Source organism: Heloderma suspectum, chromosome 2 (assembly GCF_057233095.1).
Source record: "Heloderma suspectum isolate Gila_16-S chromosome 2, 16-S_ref, whole genome shotgun sequence".
Taxonomy (NCBI): Eukaryota; Metazoa; Chordata; class Lepidosauria; order Squamata; family Helodermatidae; genus Heloderma; species Heloderma suspectum.
In genome coordinates this window covers 83599374-83615453 of record NC_139459.1, presented here as the reverse complement: position 1 = coordinate 83615453, position 16080 = coordinate 83599374, and the positions used below count along the sequence as shown (strand labels likewise).

The window sequence follows — 16080 nt, the reverse complement described above, 5'->3', positions numbered from 1 at the left end:
TTCTTTCCTTTCAGGGAAAACAGTAAACAAACACACACACCACAGCTTCTCCGTTCTTGTCAGCTACCTTCATCGTCGTCTCCAACCACCCCCCTCAATTTGGCCAGCCTTTTCCTCTTGTGCTTTTGGCTCTGTCGCTTGCTTTGGGGAAAGTAAAAGGAAAGTCTGTTTCTGTCTGCAAATCTCCTCATAAACCTCTCCCAGCAGTATCTTCGGGCTCTTCACAAACTGCCTCCGTGTGGCCTCTGTGAGCGACAGAAAGGCAGCAATGGTGGCCATTACTGACCCTCCTCCCATTCGTGCTGAAGCAGCTTGTCTTTCTACAGCTTATGAAAAAACAAGCCTTTCCGTTGCATTTGGAGCTCCCTTTTCTCCACCTTTGGGAGTTTTCCTCAGCAGGGCTCAGAGCAAGATTGAGTGCCTGCAACAGCATAGCCCTAGCTGGTATGGATGTTGGGAATTTGGGAGGAGGAGCAAGAAGAGGAGGACAAGGATCAGGGAGCCTGGCCTTATGCAGGAGCCCAGCTTTTGCTATGCCATCTCTCAGGTGGCTGGCCAGAAGGAGTCTTAGGGCTGATGAAGATCTCTCTGCTGACAGAGAGGCAGACTTGGCTGGGCCTTTGGGCAGTCTGTTTTCGATGGCATCATCCTCCAGGCCCACTGCTTTTTCCCACCAAAACACTGTCAATCCCCTACAATTAGGCAGCAGTCTGGGGGGATTCAGTTTCTCTAGAAATTCCACCTTCTCTGCTGCAGTGCTTGAAGGAGGCTTTCTTAGCTGATTTAGCTAAGGATGCCTCGGTTCATTCTCAGCCTTTAGTCCTTTCTGTGTCTGCTACATCTAGAAATGCTACACAGCCCTCTGGCTCTCTCCTAATGTCTCAGGAGCCTCCACAGGCTCCTTCACCTCCAGCTCAAGACAGCATTCATATATCTCCAGATCCTCAAGATGTGCCTAGGAGGAAGTTAAAAAGAAAATGTCCAACCCAAATCTAGACTCTCCTAATCCAGATGAGAATGATGAGGACTTAATTGTCCTGGATGAAGAGGAGAGGACTTGTGAATCCGACCTCAAGGGGCCTGATTCCTATCACCTATTACAGGACTCACGTTATCTTCCCCTGCTATGTAAATCTATGGCAGCCTTAGATTTGTTTTCTTCAGAGGAAACTCAACCCTCTACTTCTAGGATGGCAGCTGTCTGTCCTGATCTTCAGCCCAAGACCATAGTGGTGAAGCTGCCTGCTCTTATCCCAAAAGTGATTAGAGGTGAGTTGAATTCTCCTTAGCAGCACAAACAATCCATTGCTATTGCTAACAAACATTATGTTTTAGATCAGCTTATTATGGATCAAATTAAAGTCCCGCTTATTGATGTGCCTGTGGTGGTTCTGGTGAATCGTGCCCTTCACCCGAAAGATACTGATGTGCAGCTTAAGGAATCGGTTGAGTGCAAGCTGGATACTGGTTTGAAGAAGGCTCATGAAGCAGCATCGCTATGTATTTGGGTGGCAGCTTCAGCATTGTTTTTTTTGCCAGTCTTTCCCTCCTGTGGTTGGAAGATGTTTTGGATGAGGCACTTCATGATCCAGCCAGATTATGTAAGACCCTTCTCGAGGTTCTAGAGCAGTAGTTTTTATTGCTGGTGCCTCTGGATGCGGCTCAGTTCTCTGCTAGATCCTCAGCAACTGATGTGTTTGCCAGGAGACTCCTTTGGCTTTGCCATTGGGAAGCTCCTCCTCCTTTGAAGTCCAACCTAGTCAAAGCCTTTCACTGGGGGCAAGCTCTTTGGGGATGAAACTTTAAAGGACATCCTAGTCAAATCAAGATAAGAAAAAGGCTATGCCCATGGCAAGAAAAGAGGAAGAAAGGCATTTCTTTAGGAGATCTTTGCATCCTCACCAAATCAGCCAGCCATTTAATTCCTCCAAAACCTCTGGGCAAGAGAGAGATGTTTGGTCCACTCATCCCACCTGGACTCATTCCTGAGGAGGAAATAAAGGCCAACAGAACTTCTTCACTAGATATGGCTCCTCCACCATGTAAAGGGGATAATGGCACCAATTTTGACACCAACCTTTTGTTGGTGGGCAGTCGTATTGCTGGGTACACCAACAAATGGCTGGCCATCACTTCAGATCATTGGGTCCTGGAGACTCTTTGCTCAGGTCTGCGTCTGGAGCTGACATCTTGACCTCTCCACTATTTTTCCCATCACCAGCCCCAGCTAATCAAGCTAAGAGGGAGATGGTGAAAATGGCCATCCACCTTCTACTAGATATCACGGCAGTGGAACTGTTGCCTCTAGAAGAGATGGGATCTATTCTCACTTCATTATAGCCTCAAAGGAAGATGGATCCATCAGACCAGTCTTGAATCTCAAGTTTCTCAACCACTTTATCTGCTCCTGCTGGTTCCGGATGGAGCTTCTTCTGTCCATCAAAGAAGCTACTTGCCTAGGAGACTTCATGACCTTGGTGGACTTCAGAGAAGCCTATCTCCACATTTCTATCTTGCTCTACCCTCCGCACTACCTTCATTTTGCCTTTGAAGGGTCTTATTTTGCATACAGAGCCATGCCTTTTGGCCTAGCTTCGGGCCCCAGGGTATTTACAAAGATCATGGTCACCTTGGTGGCACATGATCTCAGTATACCCTTACCTGGACGATCTCTCATCTATTCAGCCTCTCGGCATCAGGCAGTGGATGACCTGCAAGTCACCCTGGCATGTCTCAAGGACTTCTGTTTTTCTGGTCAACAATCAAAAGAGTCATCTGCTCCCCTCTCACAGAATATTCCACCTGGGGGCCTTAATAGACACGCAAGTAGGAATCATGGCTGTGTCTCCAGAGAGGTTCTCCAAAATTCAAGCTGCAGTCAAATTGATTTGCTTCAAGAAGTCAGCTGACCTCATGCTTCTAATGAAGGTTTGGGGCCTCATGGTGTCAACATTTCAGGTAACTCTTTGGGCAAGACGTCATTCTCATCCTTTATAGTGGGCCTACTTCCTTTCCAAAACAACATAGCTTCAAGATGTCACTTGAACATTCATCTATCCAGAACGTTTTGAGCCTCCTTCTGCTGGTGGCTCCTCCGTCCTGTTCTGGAGAGAGGGGTCCCCCTCCAGTATCCCCCCAAAACAGTGATTACATCAGACGCCAGCCTTTCGGGTTGGGGAGCTCTGTGCAAGGGGAGGATGGTTCAAGGAACCTGGTCCTTGGGGGAGGTATGGCTTCCCATCAACCCACTAGAACTCCAGGCAGCCAGGCCATTTGCATATACTGTTTACATGCACAAGAGAAAAGACTGTTGGTCACTTACCCATAAAAGGGATTTCTTTGTGCATGTAAAATAGCACATCAGGGCCACACCATAGATTCAGATTCTGTTATGGCTGTTTCTGCTGGTGAGGATTAATTTTCTTTTTTTGTGTCGCACTTGGTTTCTTTCCAAGGCCTGTCTGCAGAGAGTGTGAGATGTCCTGTTTTTCTTGTTTGTGTTTCGCTGTTCTCACTGATCCTAGTACTTCCTGAGCTTGTCATCAGAAACTGAGCTTCAAAGGCAGGAAAGACAGTTAAAATACTTAACTGGATCGTGATTGTGCCTTTGACCACTAGGTAGCGCATAAGACCCACTTGATGTACTGTTCTACACATGCACAAAGAAATCCCTTTTACAGGTAAGTGACCAACGGTCTTATCTATATGAAGCCACTGGGTGTGGTCATTAGGGAATGTGGGGTGAGGTGCCATCTGTATGCTGATGACACCCAACTCTATTTCTCCACTACATCTGAATTAGGAGAGGTCCTTTACAACCTAGATTGGTGCTTGAAAGCTGTGGTAGGCTGGATGAGGGCCAATAAGCTGAAACTGAATCCTGATAAGATAGAGGCACTGAGAGTGAGTGGTTCCCAGGACTGGGAATTTGGGGAATTACCTGCTCTGGATGGGGCAGTACTCTCCCCGAAGGAACACATTCACAGTTAGGGGGTGACCCTGTATCTATCACTGTCACTGGAGGTTCAAGTGACCTCTGTAGCTAGGAGTGCCTACGGCAAGTTTAGGCTGGTATGTCAACTACACACGTTCCTGGACAAGGATAGCTTAGCCACTGTGATCCATGCATTGGTAACTTCGAGACTAGATTACTGTAATGTATTCTATGTGGACCTGCCCTTAAGGCTGGTTTGGAAGCTGCATCTAGTGGAGAATGTTGTGGCAAGTTAATTGACTGGGGTGCCTTTCTGCGCATACATTATCCCTGCACTGTGAGTCTGCTACTGAGCTAGGTTTATGGTGTTGGTATTAGTATATAAAACCCTATACAACTCAGGACCAGGTTACCTCAAGAAACATCTCCGCCTGTACCAACCTCCTAGGCCATTACAATCTTCAGAGGAGTCCTATGAATTTCCATTTGGTGACAACACAGAGGCAGGCCTTCTCTGCAGTAGTACCCACCCTGCAAAATGATCTCACCCCTGAAATATGTCAGGCCTCAGTGCTGGCAGTTTTAGGCATTTATTGAAAACATATATGTTTTGCTTTGCTTTAGCTTTCCCCCAGCCTTTGTACCAGTCTCATGAGGCTATTGTGTGTGTGTGTGTGTGTCTGTTTTGTTGTTTGTTTGTTTTCCTTTGTAAACCACTTCGGGATTTGTTTCAAACAAGAAACAGCATATAAATATTGTTAATAAATAAATAATAATTTGATGTAAATTATAAAATGTAAGTCAAAATAATGTACTGATTTTTTCCTATAATACTTATGTTAATTGTATAAAGCTATTTATTTTGAACGGTTAGATTCAGTAAAAACAAGTTTACAGTTAATAACTGAGCTATATGAACTTACAGATGTGAACGAGTGTGATCTGAATTCAAACATCTGTATGTTTGGAGAATGTGAAAACACCAAGGGGTCCTTTATTTGTCATTGCCAGCTGGGTTATTCTGTCAAGAAAGGAACCACTGGATGCACAGGTACAATGTTGTGTGTTTCTTAAAAACTAATGTTTGTCATTGTGGACAAATCTGGAGTATTTTTCAGAGTTACAGATATAGGTTGCCATCTAGCATCATCAATGTATGTACAATAGCATAGATTCAGCTCTAAATACACTTGATAGTCTGCAGCTAGTAACTCCAGATGCTCACCCTTATACTAAATATAGTTGTGGCACAGCTCTTTTCACATCTACATCTCTGTGGGTTGCAGAGAGTTATTGCCAGATTCAGAGTTACTGGAAGAGTCAATTTGCTCCCTATTTGAATAATCAGCTATTAGTACAATCTAGTAAAGTACCACTATTGCATAACTCTGTTTATTTCAATAGGTTTTCCCTAGGGCTCCCACACAAGCCCCGTTGAAAGGCTTTTGCACAGCAACAATGCTTGATATATTGAGTCCACTGTTATTAAAGTCTTTAAGGCTGAAATCCTGTTGTCAGGGTTCCCCTTATGACCTGGACCCCCTGAGCAACTCCTTAAGGATCTCTTGCACCCTAAGATTCCCACCTTTTAAAAACTTCCCCTTCCCAATAACTTGGGGTTTAGGCTGTAGACATGGGGACACACCAGAAACTTGGGTAATGTGAGCACAGCAGACATTTGGAGTTTAACCACAACAGTTTACTGGTAAATTTAAAGCAAGCAATCACAACTAAATATATTTACACAGTAGAGCTGAGTGCTACAAAAGGCATTAAGAGAAAATAAAAGTTGTAAAATGCAAGTTCCTTTACCCTAGCCGCACTTAAACTTTTCCAGGCTGCTTCATCCTGCTCCCTCTTCAGGTTCTGGTCTCCCCAACTCTGCTGTTACTGGCTCTCTTGCTCTTTTTATTTACCTTCTTCCCTCAAAACTGAAAGTAGTGTTTCAAACCTGAAGAAATGAAACTGAAACTTAACCGGGGAAATGAAACTGTTCCTCTCAGGGATGCCCCTCTCCCAACTAAATACTCCAAGCCTCCAAGCCTGACCTTTTTTCCTTTTGCCTCTGCAGGTCTCAAACCTTCATGCCTGTAAACGCTTACTTGGGCATAAGCCCCATTAAACACAGTGGAACTTACTTCTGAGTAAACATGCATAGTATTGCGCTGCATATTTGCTACACTATTATGTAGCAAAATTAAGAGCTGGCCATGGTAATTTTGAATTCTTTTAATGAATATATGAGCTCCATTGAGGCCAATGGAGGGGGTTTTCTTTTCTTTTTTAAGCCCCTGTGAAGGAAGGACGTGAAATTAAAAGAAAACACTTGCTGGGTGAGAAGACTTACTGCCACCACTGCCACCCATGCACAGTGGGCCCAGTTGGGTTTGGGACTCTACACACTTACACAAAAGTAAACAAAAAGTTATGATCACCTGCCTGCTACGCATTAAATGTAGCGTGTAATGTAGCCCTCAGGGGAACATGACATTGTAGAAGTATGGCAGATGTTTTTTTCTTATTGTATTGGTACCTCTCCACCTAGTTGCAGTTTTCCTGTGCTGAATTTGTATATGGTAATCTATATCCACTCTGTCAGCTTTCAGAAAACATCTGAAAGAAATAAGCCAATGTTCAGTACTTAATTACATATCATTCCTAAAAACACTATATTGTCAGATGCTGTCTTCATAAAAATAGTGTGAAATCATGCTACTTGATATGTTAGATAACACTGTTACCAAGATTACCAAAGTATCCGGTATTCTGAATTCAAGATTTTAATGTGGAACTTTTGTTTCCTTAGATGTGGATGAATGTGAGATTGGTGCCCACAACTGTGACCTGCATGCCTCATGCGTCAATGTCCCAGGAAGCTTTAGGTGTAGCTGTAAAGAAGGGTGGATTGGAAATGGAATTAAGTGTATTGGTGAGTACAAATGAATTGATAAAATTGTTCAGTTCACATAACAATATACATGAGTTACTTGAAAAAGGAACAAAGAGTCGTATGGCACCTTAAAGACTAACACAATAAATACCGCATAAGCTTTGTAGACACTGTCCACTTCATCCAGTGTGGTTAACCTCAAGTTAGCAGATTTCTATACATATGCTGGGGGATGGGGACAGGAATTGTAAACAGTTAGGTCAGAGGAAATTGAAATGCAAAAAGTACAGACAGTGTTGATTGGCTCCTTTAGATGTGCTTTTCTCTGGGGTTTTCCTTTTTCTGCCTTTCTATATATTTCATTACACAGCCACTACATGGTGCTGTGATATGGCAGAATTGCGCAATTACACGCTATAAATATAATGACGTTCAGAAAAATACTGCACTTGCCTCAGTCTAAAAAACCCTGTGATAATGTTTGCAAAGCATGGGAGAGGCCCTGGAGGATGACAACATCATGTAAGGATACCATGAAAGTCCAAGTGGCAGCTACTGTGTGCATGTGTAGGATTTCCCTCAACACTTTCTAATTCTTTTGCTTTTCTGGCAGATCTTGATGAATGTTCTAATGGAACACACCAGTGTAGTGTAAATGCTCAGTGTGTGAATGCTCCTGGATCATATCGCTGTACCTGTGCAGAAGGATTTACTGGAGATGGATTTACTTGTTCAGGTAAGAGAGAGATGTAAGATGTTTTCTGAAAGAATTATATGCCTTTTGCTTGTTTCTTTTGGAAGCAGAAGTCAGAGCTGCTGGGACACTGTGAGGACATGCAGTTTCATCATCGCCCTGAACTACATCTGTGCAACTCAGCCTTAGCATCACACCAACACAGTCTAACAATTTTGAAAACAGGCCATATAAAATTAGCTTTCCCACCAATGGGCTTGAAGTGGAAGTGAACAAAATGGATATTTAGTTACCAAATTCATGATCCTATAACATTATTCAACAGATATTGATGAATGTGCAGAAAATATTAATCTATGTGAAAATGGACAGTGCCTGAATATTCCTGGTGGATATCGTTGTGAGTGTGAGATGGGCTTCACTCCAGCTTCAGACAGCAGATCTTGCCAAGGTAAGTCACCGCTACTCCAACCTCATTTTCAGAATTTGGATTGGATGTCAGAAGGTAAACCACAAGAAGTACTGGAAGAGCTTCTGTGTGGATAAAGAACATTCAGCACATGTTTTACATATAAAAGACATTTTTCCAAGCAAGGATTATTTTGCTCTGCAAGCTCTGATGAAGGTTCCCTTAATTTTTAAAAAAAGGTTTGCATGGCTCTGGTCCACGAATCCTACAGCTAAGTTTGGACTGCTTTCTGCCCCTCTCCCCCAATTTGTGTCTATTACTAAATGGCATGTAGAAAAGAAAAGAAACATACTGACTGCAGCTTTATTTAATAAATGTATATCTGGAAAGTGTATTATATTGAACATGATTCTGCTTTAGACATTTAAACAGAAAATATGGACTTCATAAGCATTAGTGATGCATAGTTGTTTCAATAGTCTTCAAGGATAATTAATTCACATAAAGTGACAGGGCTGTAGTCTAGATATATCACAAAGTTCCGGGGTGCAAATGTATCACATCGTTTTCTCTTATTCACCTTTGATGCAAATATTGCATTCAGACAAACACCCCTTATTGTATAATATGGTGAGGATACCTAGCTGCACACTTCCCAACAAAACCACATGGTACCATACACAAGTATGCATTAGATTTTTCAAACACATATTTTCATTCTGTGCATTATTTAGACACAAATATTCAGAGAATGTACCACATTCATGTGCAGTAACTAAGTGTTCTTGGTATTATCTTTTCAGATATTGATGAATGTGCCTTCCAGAATATCTGTGTGTTTGGTACTTGCAATAACTTACCAGGAATGTTTCACTGTATTTGTGATGATGGCTATGAACTGGATAGAACTGGAGGAAATTGTACAGGTATATATTTAATCACCGCATTTGAATCCCACCCTTCCTCTCAGGAGCTCAGAGTAGTCTAGTGGGTTGACCCATTTTATTTATCCTAACAACCTAACCTTATCCTAGGTTAGGTTACTCAAGGCCACCCAGAAAGAAATGGGGAAGAGCTCTGATCCTTGCACTAGTTTTCACTGTTCTTTTGTTATTTTCTTTTACTTAGTCTTTCAGTAAACATTCCCACACATATTGCCTATATTATGCAAAACTATACACTTACTCCTAACTCTGTTAACAGATGTTTTCCTCCAGATATGAATTTATTATCATAAAAATTGTACAAACAGTAACATCAGCATAAAAAAGAGACAAATCTTAAAAGAATGGGTTGTATCCAACAGTGTCCATTTGCCAGAAGAATGGCATTCGTCAGTGGAATGGTTTCCGCCTTTACCCTATCGTGCCCCCATGCCCTCCCAGATCTGTTCCCAAGCGTTCAGGGCCTATTCAGAACAGATTGGGGTGGGAGCAGGAGCTGCAGGGGGAAGGAGAGGAAGGGAACATTCTGTTTTGTGAGCGGAAGTCTTCTAGTACAACAATGTCACCCATTGTCCCAAATTTCCAAAAATTCATAATAAAAAAGATAAGGAACTTCTAAGCAGCATACCAGCGTTAGGAGAAAATGGACAGAGAAGGAAAAATAACAAAGAATGCACAAGAATATAGCAAAAACCAGCTGGTGTTTTTTTTTGGGTTTTTTAAACTTATGAACTTCACAGGAGTGGCTATAGACCAGGAGTGGGCATTCTTTTTTCTGTCAAGGGCTGCATTTCGTCATAGGTAATCTGTTGGGGGATACATGCTAATGGTCAGCAGGACCGAAATCATGGCTGGGCAGGGCCAGAGCCAAAAGTAGGTTGGGTGGCATGAGTGGGTGGGTCTCTCCCTTTCCCTCTTCCTTCCCATGCAGTGGGCTGCCAGGGGAGGGGCAGATTGCTCTTGCCAGAAGTCTGAACTGATCACATGCAGAAGTATTTTGAAATTAAGCTGAGGACCACAGGAAATTAGGCCAAGGGCTGCAGGTTTTCCACCTGTGCTATAGACAAATACAAAAAAAAAATAGGCTCCAACCCAGAGAAAGTTAGTTGTGCCTGAGCAATTCTATGGGGATGGGGGAAGGAGAATCTGTGGCAAAGGAATCATCACTTCCTAAGCCCTGCCAGCTCATGCTGATCAAGGCAGAAGGGAGGAGGCAGATTGTTCAGTGTTCTTTCCCCCCATTCTGTCTTTTTAAAACTTTCCCTCCCATTGACACTAGTGGAAGAGAAAATAAGTATGACATCTTCTGTACAGGCATACTTTTTGCCCTTGTCAGGGATTGGTAAGGCCAATGTGAGGGCTTTTAATCTTGCAGATCCAAGGCCTCGCTTCTTCTCCCAACTTGTCCCTTTCCCTGTTATCAGTGCTGGAGCACCAACAGTAGAAATTTCTGCTGCCGAAACAAAGACACCTACAGCTGCGGCCTCCGTCCTCTGCCCATGGAGAGGAAGATCCACAAAATCCTGAAGTTCTTGAGATGCCCTCCCAGAGACCATAGGATCGCAGCCTTAATATGTTAGGAAAGTATTATTGCCTTGGAAGATATCCAAACAGAAATAATCTAATGATAACGTATGAAGAATAGCCAAAGAATGTTCAAACTACCATACAATTGTGCTCATTTCACATGCCAGCAAGGTGATGCTCAAAATCCTACAAGCTAGGCTTCAGCAGTATGTGAACCGAGAACTACCGGAAGTACAAGCTGGGTTTCGAAGAGGCAGAGGAACTAGAGATCAAATCGCCAACTTTCGCTGGATCATGGAGAAAGCAAGAGAATTCCAGAAAAACGTCTATTTCTGCTTCATTGACTATGCTAAAGCCTTTGATTGTGTGGATCACAGCAAACTGTGGCAAATTCTGAAAGCGATGGGAGTACCAGACTACCTTACCTGTCTTCTGAGAAACCTGTACGAGGGTCAAGAAGCAACAGTAAGAACCGGACATGGAACAACTGATTGGTTCAAAATTGGGAAAGGAGTACGACAAGGCTGCATATTGTCACCCTGCTTATTTAACTGATTTGCAGAGTACATCATGAGAAACGCCGGGTTGGATGAATCACAGGACGGAATTAAGATTGCTGGGAGAATTATCAACAACCTCCGATATGCAGATGATACCACCCTAATGGCAGAAAGCGAAGAGGATCTAAAGAGCCTCTTGTTGAGGGTGAAAGAGGAGAGTGCAAAAGCTGGTTTGAAACTCAACATTAAAAAAACTAAGATCATGGCATCTGGCCCCATCACTTCCTGGCATATGGAAGGGGAAGAAATGGAAGCAGTGAGAGATTGTATTTTCTTGGGCTCCAAGATCACCGCAGACGGTGACTGTAGCCATGAAATTAAAAGATGCTTGCACCTTGAGGAAAGCTATGGCAAACCTAGACAGCATAGTAAGAAGCAGAGACATCACCTTGCCGACAAAGGTTTGTATAATCAAAGCTATGGTTTTCCCAGTAGTAACGTATGGCTGTGAGAGCTGGACTATAAGGAAGGCTGAGCGCTGAAGAATTGATGCTTTCGAACTGTGGTGCTGGAGAAGACTCTTACGAGTCCCCTGGATTGCAAGGAGGTCAAACCAGTCCATACTAAAGGAAATCAACCCTGACTGCTCATTGGAAGGACAGATACTGAAGCTGAAGCTCAAATATTTTGGCCACCTAATGCAAAGAGAAAACTCTCTGGAAAAGACCCTGATGCTGGGAAAGACTGAAGGCAAAAGGAGAAGGGGACGGCAGAGGATGAGATAGCTAGATAGCATCACTGATGCAATGAATATGGACTTGAGCATGCTCCGGGAGAGAGCGCAGGACATAGACCTGGCGTGCTATGGTCCATGGGGCCACGAAGAGTCGGACACGACTGAACGACTGAACAACAACAAATAGATGAGAACTAAAGACTATCATTATTCCATTTTTCAAAGTGAGACACATCCTGAATATGCATATTCAGAAATATAGTTATGTGAGGAAAAATCTTCATATGAAGAGATTTTAATATATATCAATGTGAGAGTCCCAGCACATAAAATATATAAGTAGCTAGTAAATTCAGAATGTCTTGTAGACCTAAAAAACACACGTGGATATTAGATTACAATTGGAAACTTGGAATTGAATTTGGAAAAAAAAATCTGGATACTTATTGGGGTTAAGTTCAAACCTAAGGCAGAATTTTTGCAAGATTCAATTTCAGTGGATCTTACAACACTCTATAAATTGCAGACAATATGTAAAGTAAATCATAATATTTATTAAAGGTGTGGAAGGAATCAGGCAGATTTCACACATGTCTGATAAACATGTCCAAGAATAAGACATTTCTGTTTTGTTTTGTTTTTAAATCCTAAAGATTATTAAAGGTATGATTGGCTATACAATTCTATTAGACTGGATACAAGTATAATCAGATTTTGTTAAGAAAATATTTACATTTTGACCTTTTTTGTAGTGCATTAATGGCTGCCAAAATATCTATAGCTGTAAAACTGGAGTATAAAGAAATATTGATTGGTTTAGTATTTAAGAAATAGCCTTTGTGGTAAAATGAATACATTTTGTAAAGTACAGATAAGTCCAACAGCTGACAAGCCAGTTTGTTGAACATATGCCATTTATTTATTTGTTACAGATCAATAACAAATGTGAATAGAAATGTTTTAGACTACTTTAAAATAGTTTAACATAAATTTTCAAATTTATATTTCTTGTTTTAGACATTGATGAGTGTGCTGATCCTATAAATTGTGTCAATGGTTTCTGTGTGAATACTCCTGGAAGATATGAGTGTAACTGCCCTCCAGATTTCCAGCTGAACCCAACAGGAGTTGGCTGTGTTGGTAAGTAAGAGTCCCCATGTAAGAATTTTGTATGTATATAAGCAGAAAGACAAAAGAGACTCTGTATGAAACAATCTTGGCTCATTACTTAAATATAGTAGATCAAATTCTGGTCAAATTTACAACCCACCCATATACACTGGTAAAAATACAGTACAACTGCCAATTTCAAACCTAAATAGATTCATGATGGAATTAATAGATTTATTACAGGCATAATATGATTTCTAATATCTCCATGTCCCGTTAGGGCAGGGTGTTCGTTACACTTTTTCTTCAGGGTCTCTAAAGGGACTCACAGCAAATGCCTTGTACATAAACAATTAAGAGATATCATTGTAATTTCTTAATTAAAAACAATAATAATGCACATGTAATAATTTTACATGCATAACCATATACTTATCACCAAAACAATAAAACAGAGCCCAGCCCTCCCAAAGTTCTGTCTTTTTTTGAGCTTGAGTCCACAATAAAAATATAAATAAAACTTCTCTCTGAAGCTTGATTTTTCTGCTGGCTGAAGAAGGAAAGCAATCTCTACTAAGTTCACTCCAGCTCTGCAGCAATTCTTCTCAAAAAAGGGAACGAGATCCAGCTACACAGGAACAATTTGTTAAACAGCCCTTTATACAATATAAAAGAACATAAACAAACAAGGAACTCATAGTGTTTGTAAAAACATCATGACCCTTAACATTTTTTCAAAAGGAAACCTCCCTGCTAACCTGTCTCAAAGGTTCAGGGTCTTACAGAGAGGAGAAAGCAAGCTTCTTCCACACTGCATTTTAACTGCCGAAAATGGTGGCCACTCCTTTACTGAGCATGTGCAGGAATATTCCCTCAGAATTCTTAAAGAAAAATATACCAGTGAGCCTCTTTCAGCCCGAGGGCCAAATTCAATTTTGGAGAAGCACTCAGGGGCCATATTCTAGTGGTGGGTGGGGCTAAAGGCAAAAGGAGTGATGCCCAAACCCCCCAAATACAAAAAAATTCCATGGTCATAGTCTGACTGATCATCGTATTTGAAGTTAGGAAGGACATTTCCTCCTTGTCATATCAGCATTGACAATCTGCAACCTGTCGATCTCATATTACACAGATAAAGCCTTGATAACTTCGTTATGACCTGTTTGCACATTCTTCCTTTAGCTGAATGAAGTTGCAGTTTCTGGTGTTGCAGTCTTACATTTTAGATCAAAACTCATGTGATGAGGAAACTTACTGACCTTAATATAACGTTATCATTTTTTACTGCTTACAGTATTATATGCATTTTAAATTATCATGGCTGGTGAACAAATCTGTATTTGCATTCATTCTGTACAGATAATCGGGTTGGCAACTGTTATTTGAAGTATGGACCAAGAGGAGATGGAAGTCTATCCTGCAACACTGAAATTGGTGTTGGAGTCAGCCGTTCCTCCTGCTGCTGCTCTCTGGGAAAGGCTTGGGGAAATCCCTGCGAGACTTGCCCACCTGTAAATAGCAGTAAGGAAATGACTCTCTTAGATGTGAGGATGAAAAAAAACTACTAACAACCTATGATAAGGAGTAAATCTGATAAAGTCATTTCATGTGGTTGCACTCTATACACATTCATCAATAAACAGAATAGTGTACCTCAGTTCTCAGATGTAACAGATAAGCCTTGGGTCTGGGAATTAAGGATCCCAGCTCTGATTCTGATATACATGATGACCTTGTGTACAGCATGCTTTTTAACCTCAGTATCCTACCTTTCCTGTTTTGAAACTGGAGTGAATGTAAAGGCACTCTATACAACAGGGAAAAGGTGTGTTTAGCAACATAGGAAACTACGTAATGCTGAGTCAGATCATTGGTCCCTCTTGCCCAATATAGCCAACACTGACTGGCAGCTGCTCTCCAGGCAGGATTCTCTTTTAACCTTACCTGGAGATGCCAGGGATTGAATCTGGGGCCTTCTTCATGCAAAGTGGGTGCTCTACCACTGAGCTACAGCATGACAATGTTTTGCAATGTGTTCCCCGGGCAACCCCATGGCAAATGCTATATTTTAATGGAGAAGTTTCTGGAAAAACAACCAAGAGCCTCAGGAATCATGTATCTCCTTCAGATATTACTACAGATTCACTAAAGGTACATCCAGCGGACATACTGAAAATATTTATTTTCTATATTGGGTGAAGAATTTTTGCGTGGAAAACAGATGTATGGAGAAAAAATGAATTGTTCCTGCTCATTTTGGGTTGCCCTGGAAGCGCTAAATTGACGTTGTGCAAGTGGTGGGAGCTGCTTGCACAATGGAATTGGCTGGGCATAAGAGATTGAGATTCTGTTGGATTCTGCCCAATGTCATTTAACGTTTTGTGATAGCTAATTAATGAATGATTTATAGATCTGATCGCCAATACCTTCCTACCACGTGTCTTCACTTGGATTCACAGCTACCTGCTAGCCACTGAGAGAAGGAATTGATTATTTTTGTATGGCTTTTGGGGGGAAGGCTATTTCTCTTTGGTGGAGGGCTTTTTAAATTCTCTGAATGTTTATGTGTAGGCTGTAACCATCCAAACAGTCATTACACTGAATGGGGCTGGGGGGGGGGGTGTCTCCACGACAACGGAAGAAGACAGAAGGAGAAGCCAATTGGAGGGGGGGTTGGAGTGAACGTCATTTGACAAGTAGGTGCTGCTAAACCAATAAGAGAGGCTCCCCCCCAGGCTCTCCTCCCTTTCACCTTTGATAAAATCTCAGGAGGTTTCCTCCTGTGTCGCTACATAAACCACTCTCCTTCTTTATCTCTCTCTCTCTCTGTCTCCCCACCACCCCCAGCATTATTTATTCTGTTAAAGAACAATCACTCAAGGAACACAGTGTGCTCCTTCCCCTGAAACTGATGATGCTGGGAACAATCTCCTTCTCTCTCCCCCACCCCCAGCATTATTTACTCCCTTAAAGAACAATCACTAAAAGAACACAGTGTTCTTTCTACCCTGATCAGCTGATGATGTGATCAAAGGTTCAAAGCTTCAACATTAAGGCTCCTAAATGCCTTATTTCAATTCATGGGGATCTAGTAACTCCAGGAGTGCACATTTCAGGAACAAGCCTCATTGACCTCAATGGGAGTTACTTCTGAGTAGACCCACATATGTTTGTACTGGGAAAGACAGAGGGGAAACGAAGGGATGGGAAACCAGCCCCCTTTCTAACCTGATGCTGTGCAGGATCTGGTGATCAAAGGTGGAAATAGTTACTTCCAAATGGCAATAAACCAAACAACAGAGAATTTCAGCTGTGAGGAAAGTGCTTTACAGCCTT

General features: G+C 41.9%; 1 protein-coding gene across 1 annotated transcript in view; it reads left to right on the top strand.

The window, feature by feature from the left end:
* FBN2 (fibrillin 2) overlaps positions 1-16080 on the top strand; it is a 262921-nt gene that overhangs the window by 189465 nt on the left and 57376 nt on the right. The window contains exons 31-37 of the mRNA XM_084832107.1: positions 4860-4985; positions 6741-6863; positions 7438-7560; positions 7844-7969; positions 8731-8853; positions 12652-12774; positions 14104-14265. Coding sequence (XP_084688233.1) covers positions 4860-4985; positions 6741-6863; positions 7438-7560; positions 7844-7969; positions 8731-8853; positions 12652-12774; positions 14104-14265 — 906 coding nt within the window. The remainder of the gene's footprint in view (positions 1-4859; positions 4986-6740; positions 6864-7437; positions 7561-7843; positions 7970-8730; positions 8854-12651; positions 12775-14103; positions 14266-16080) is intronic.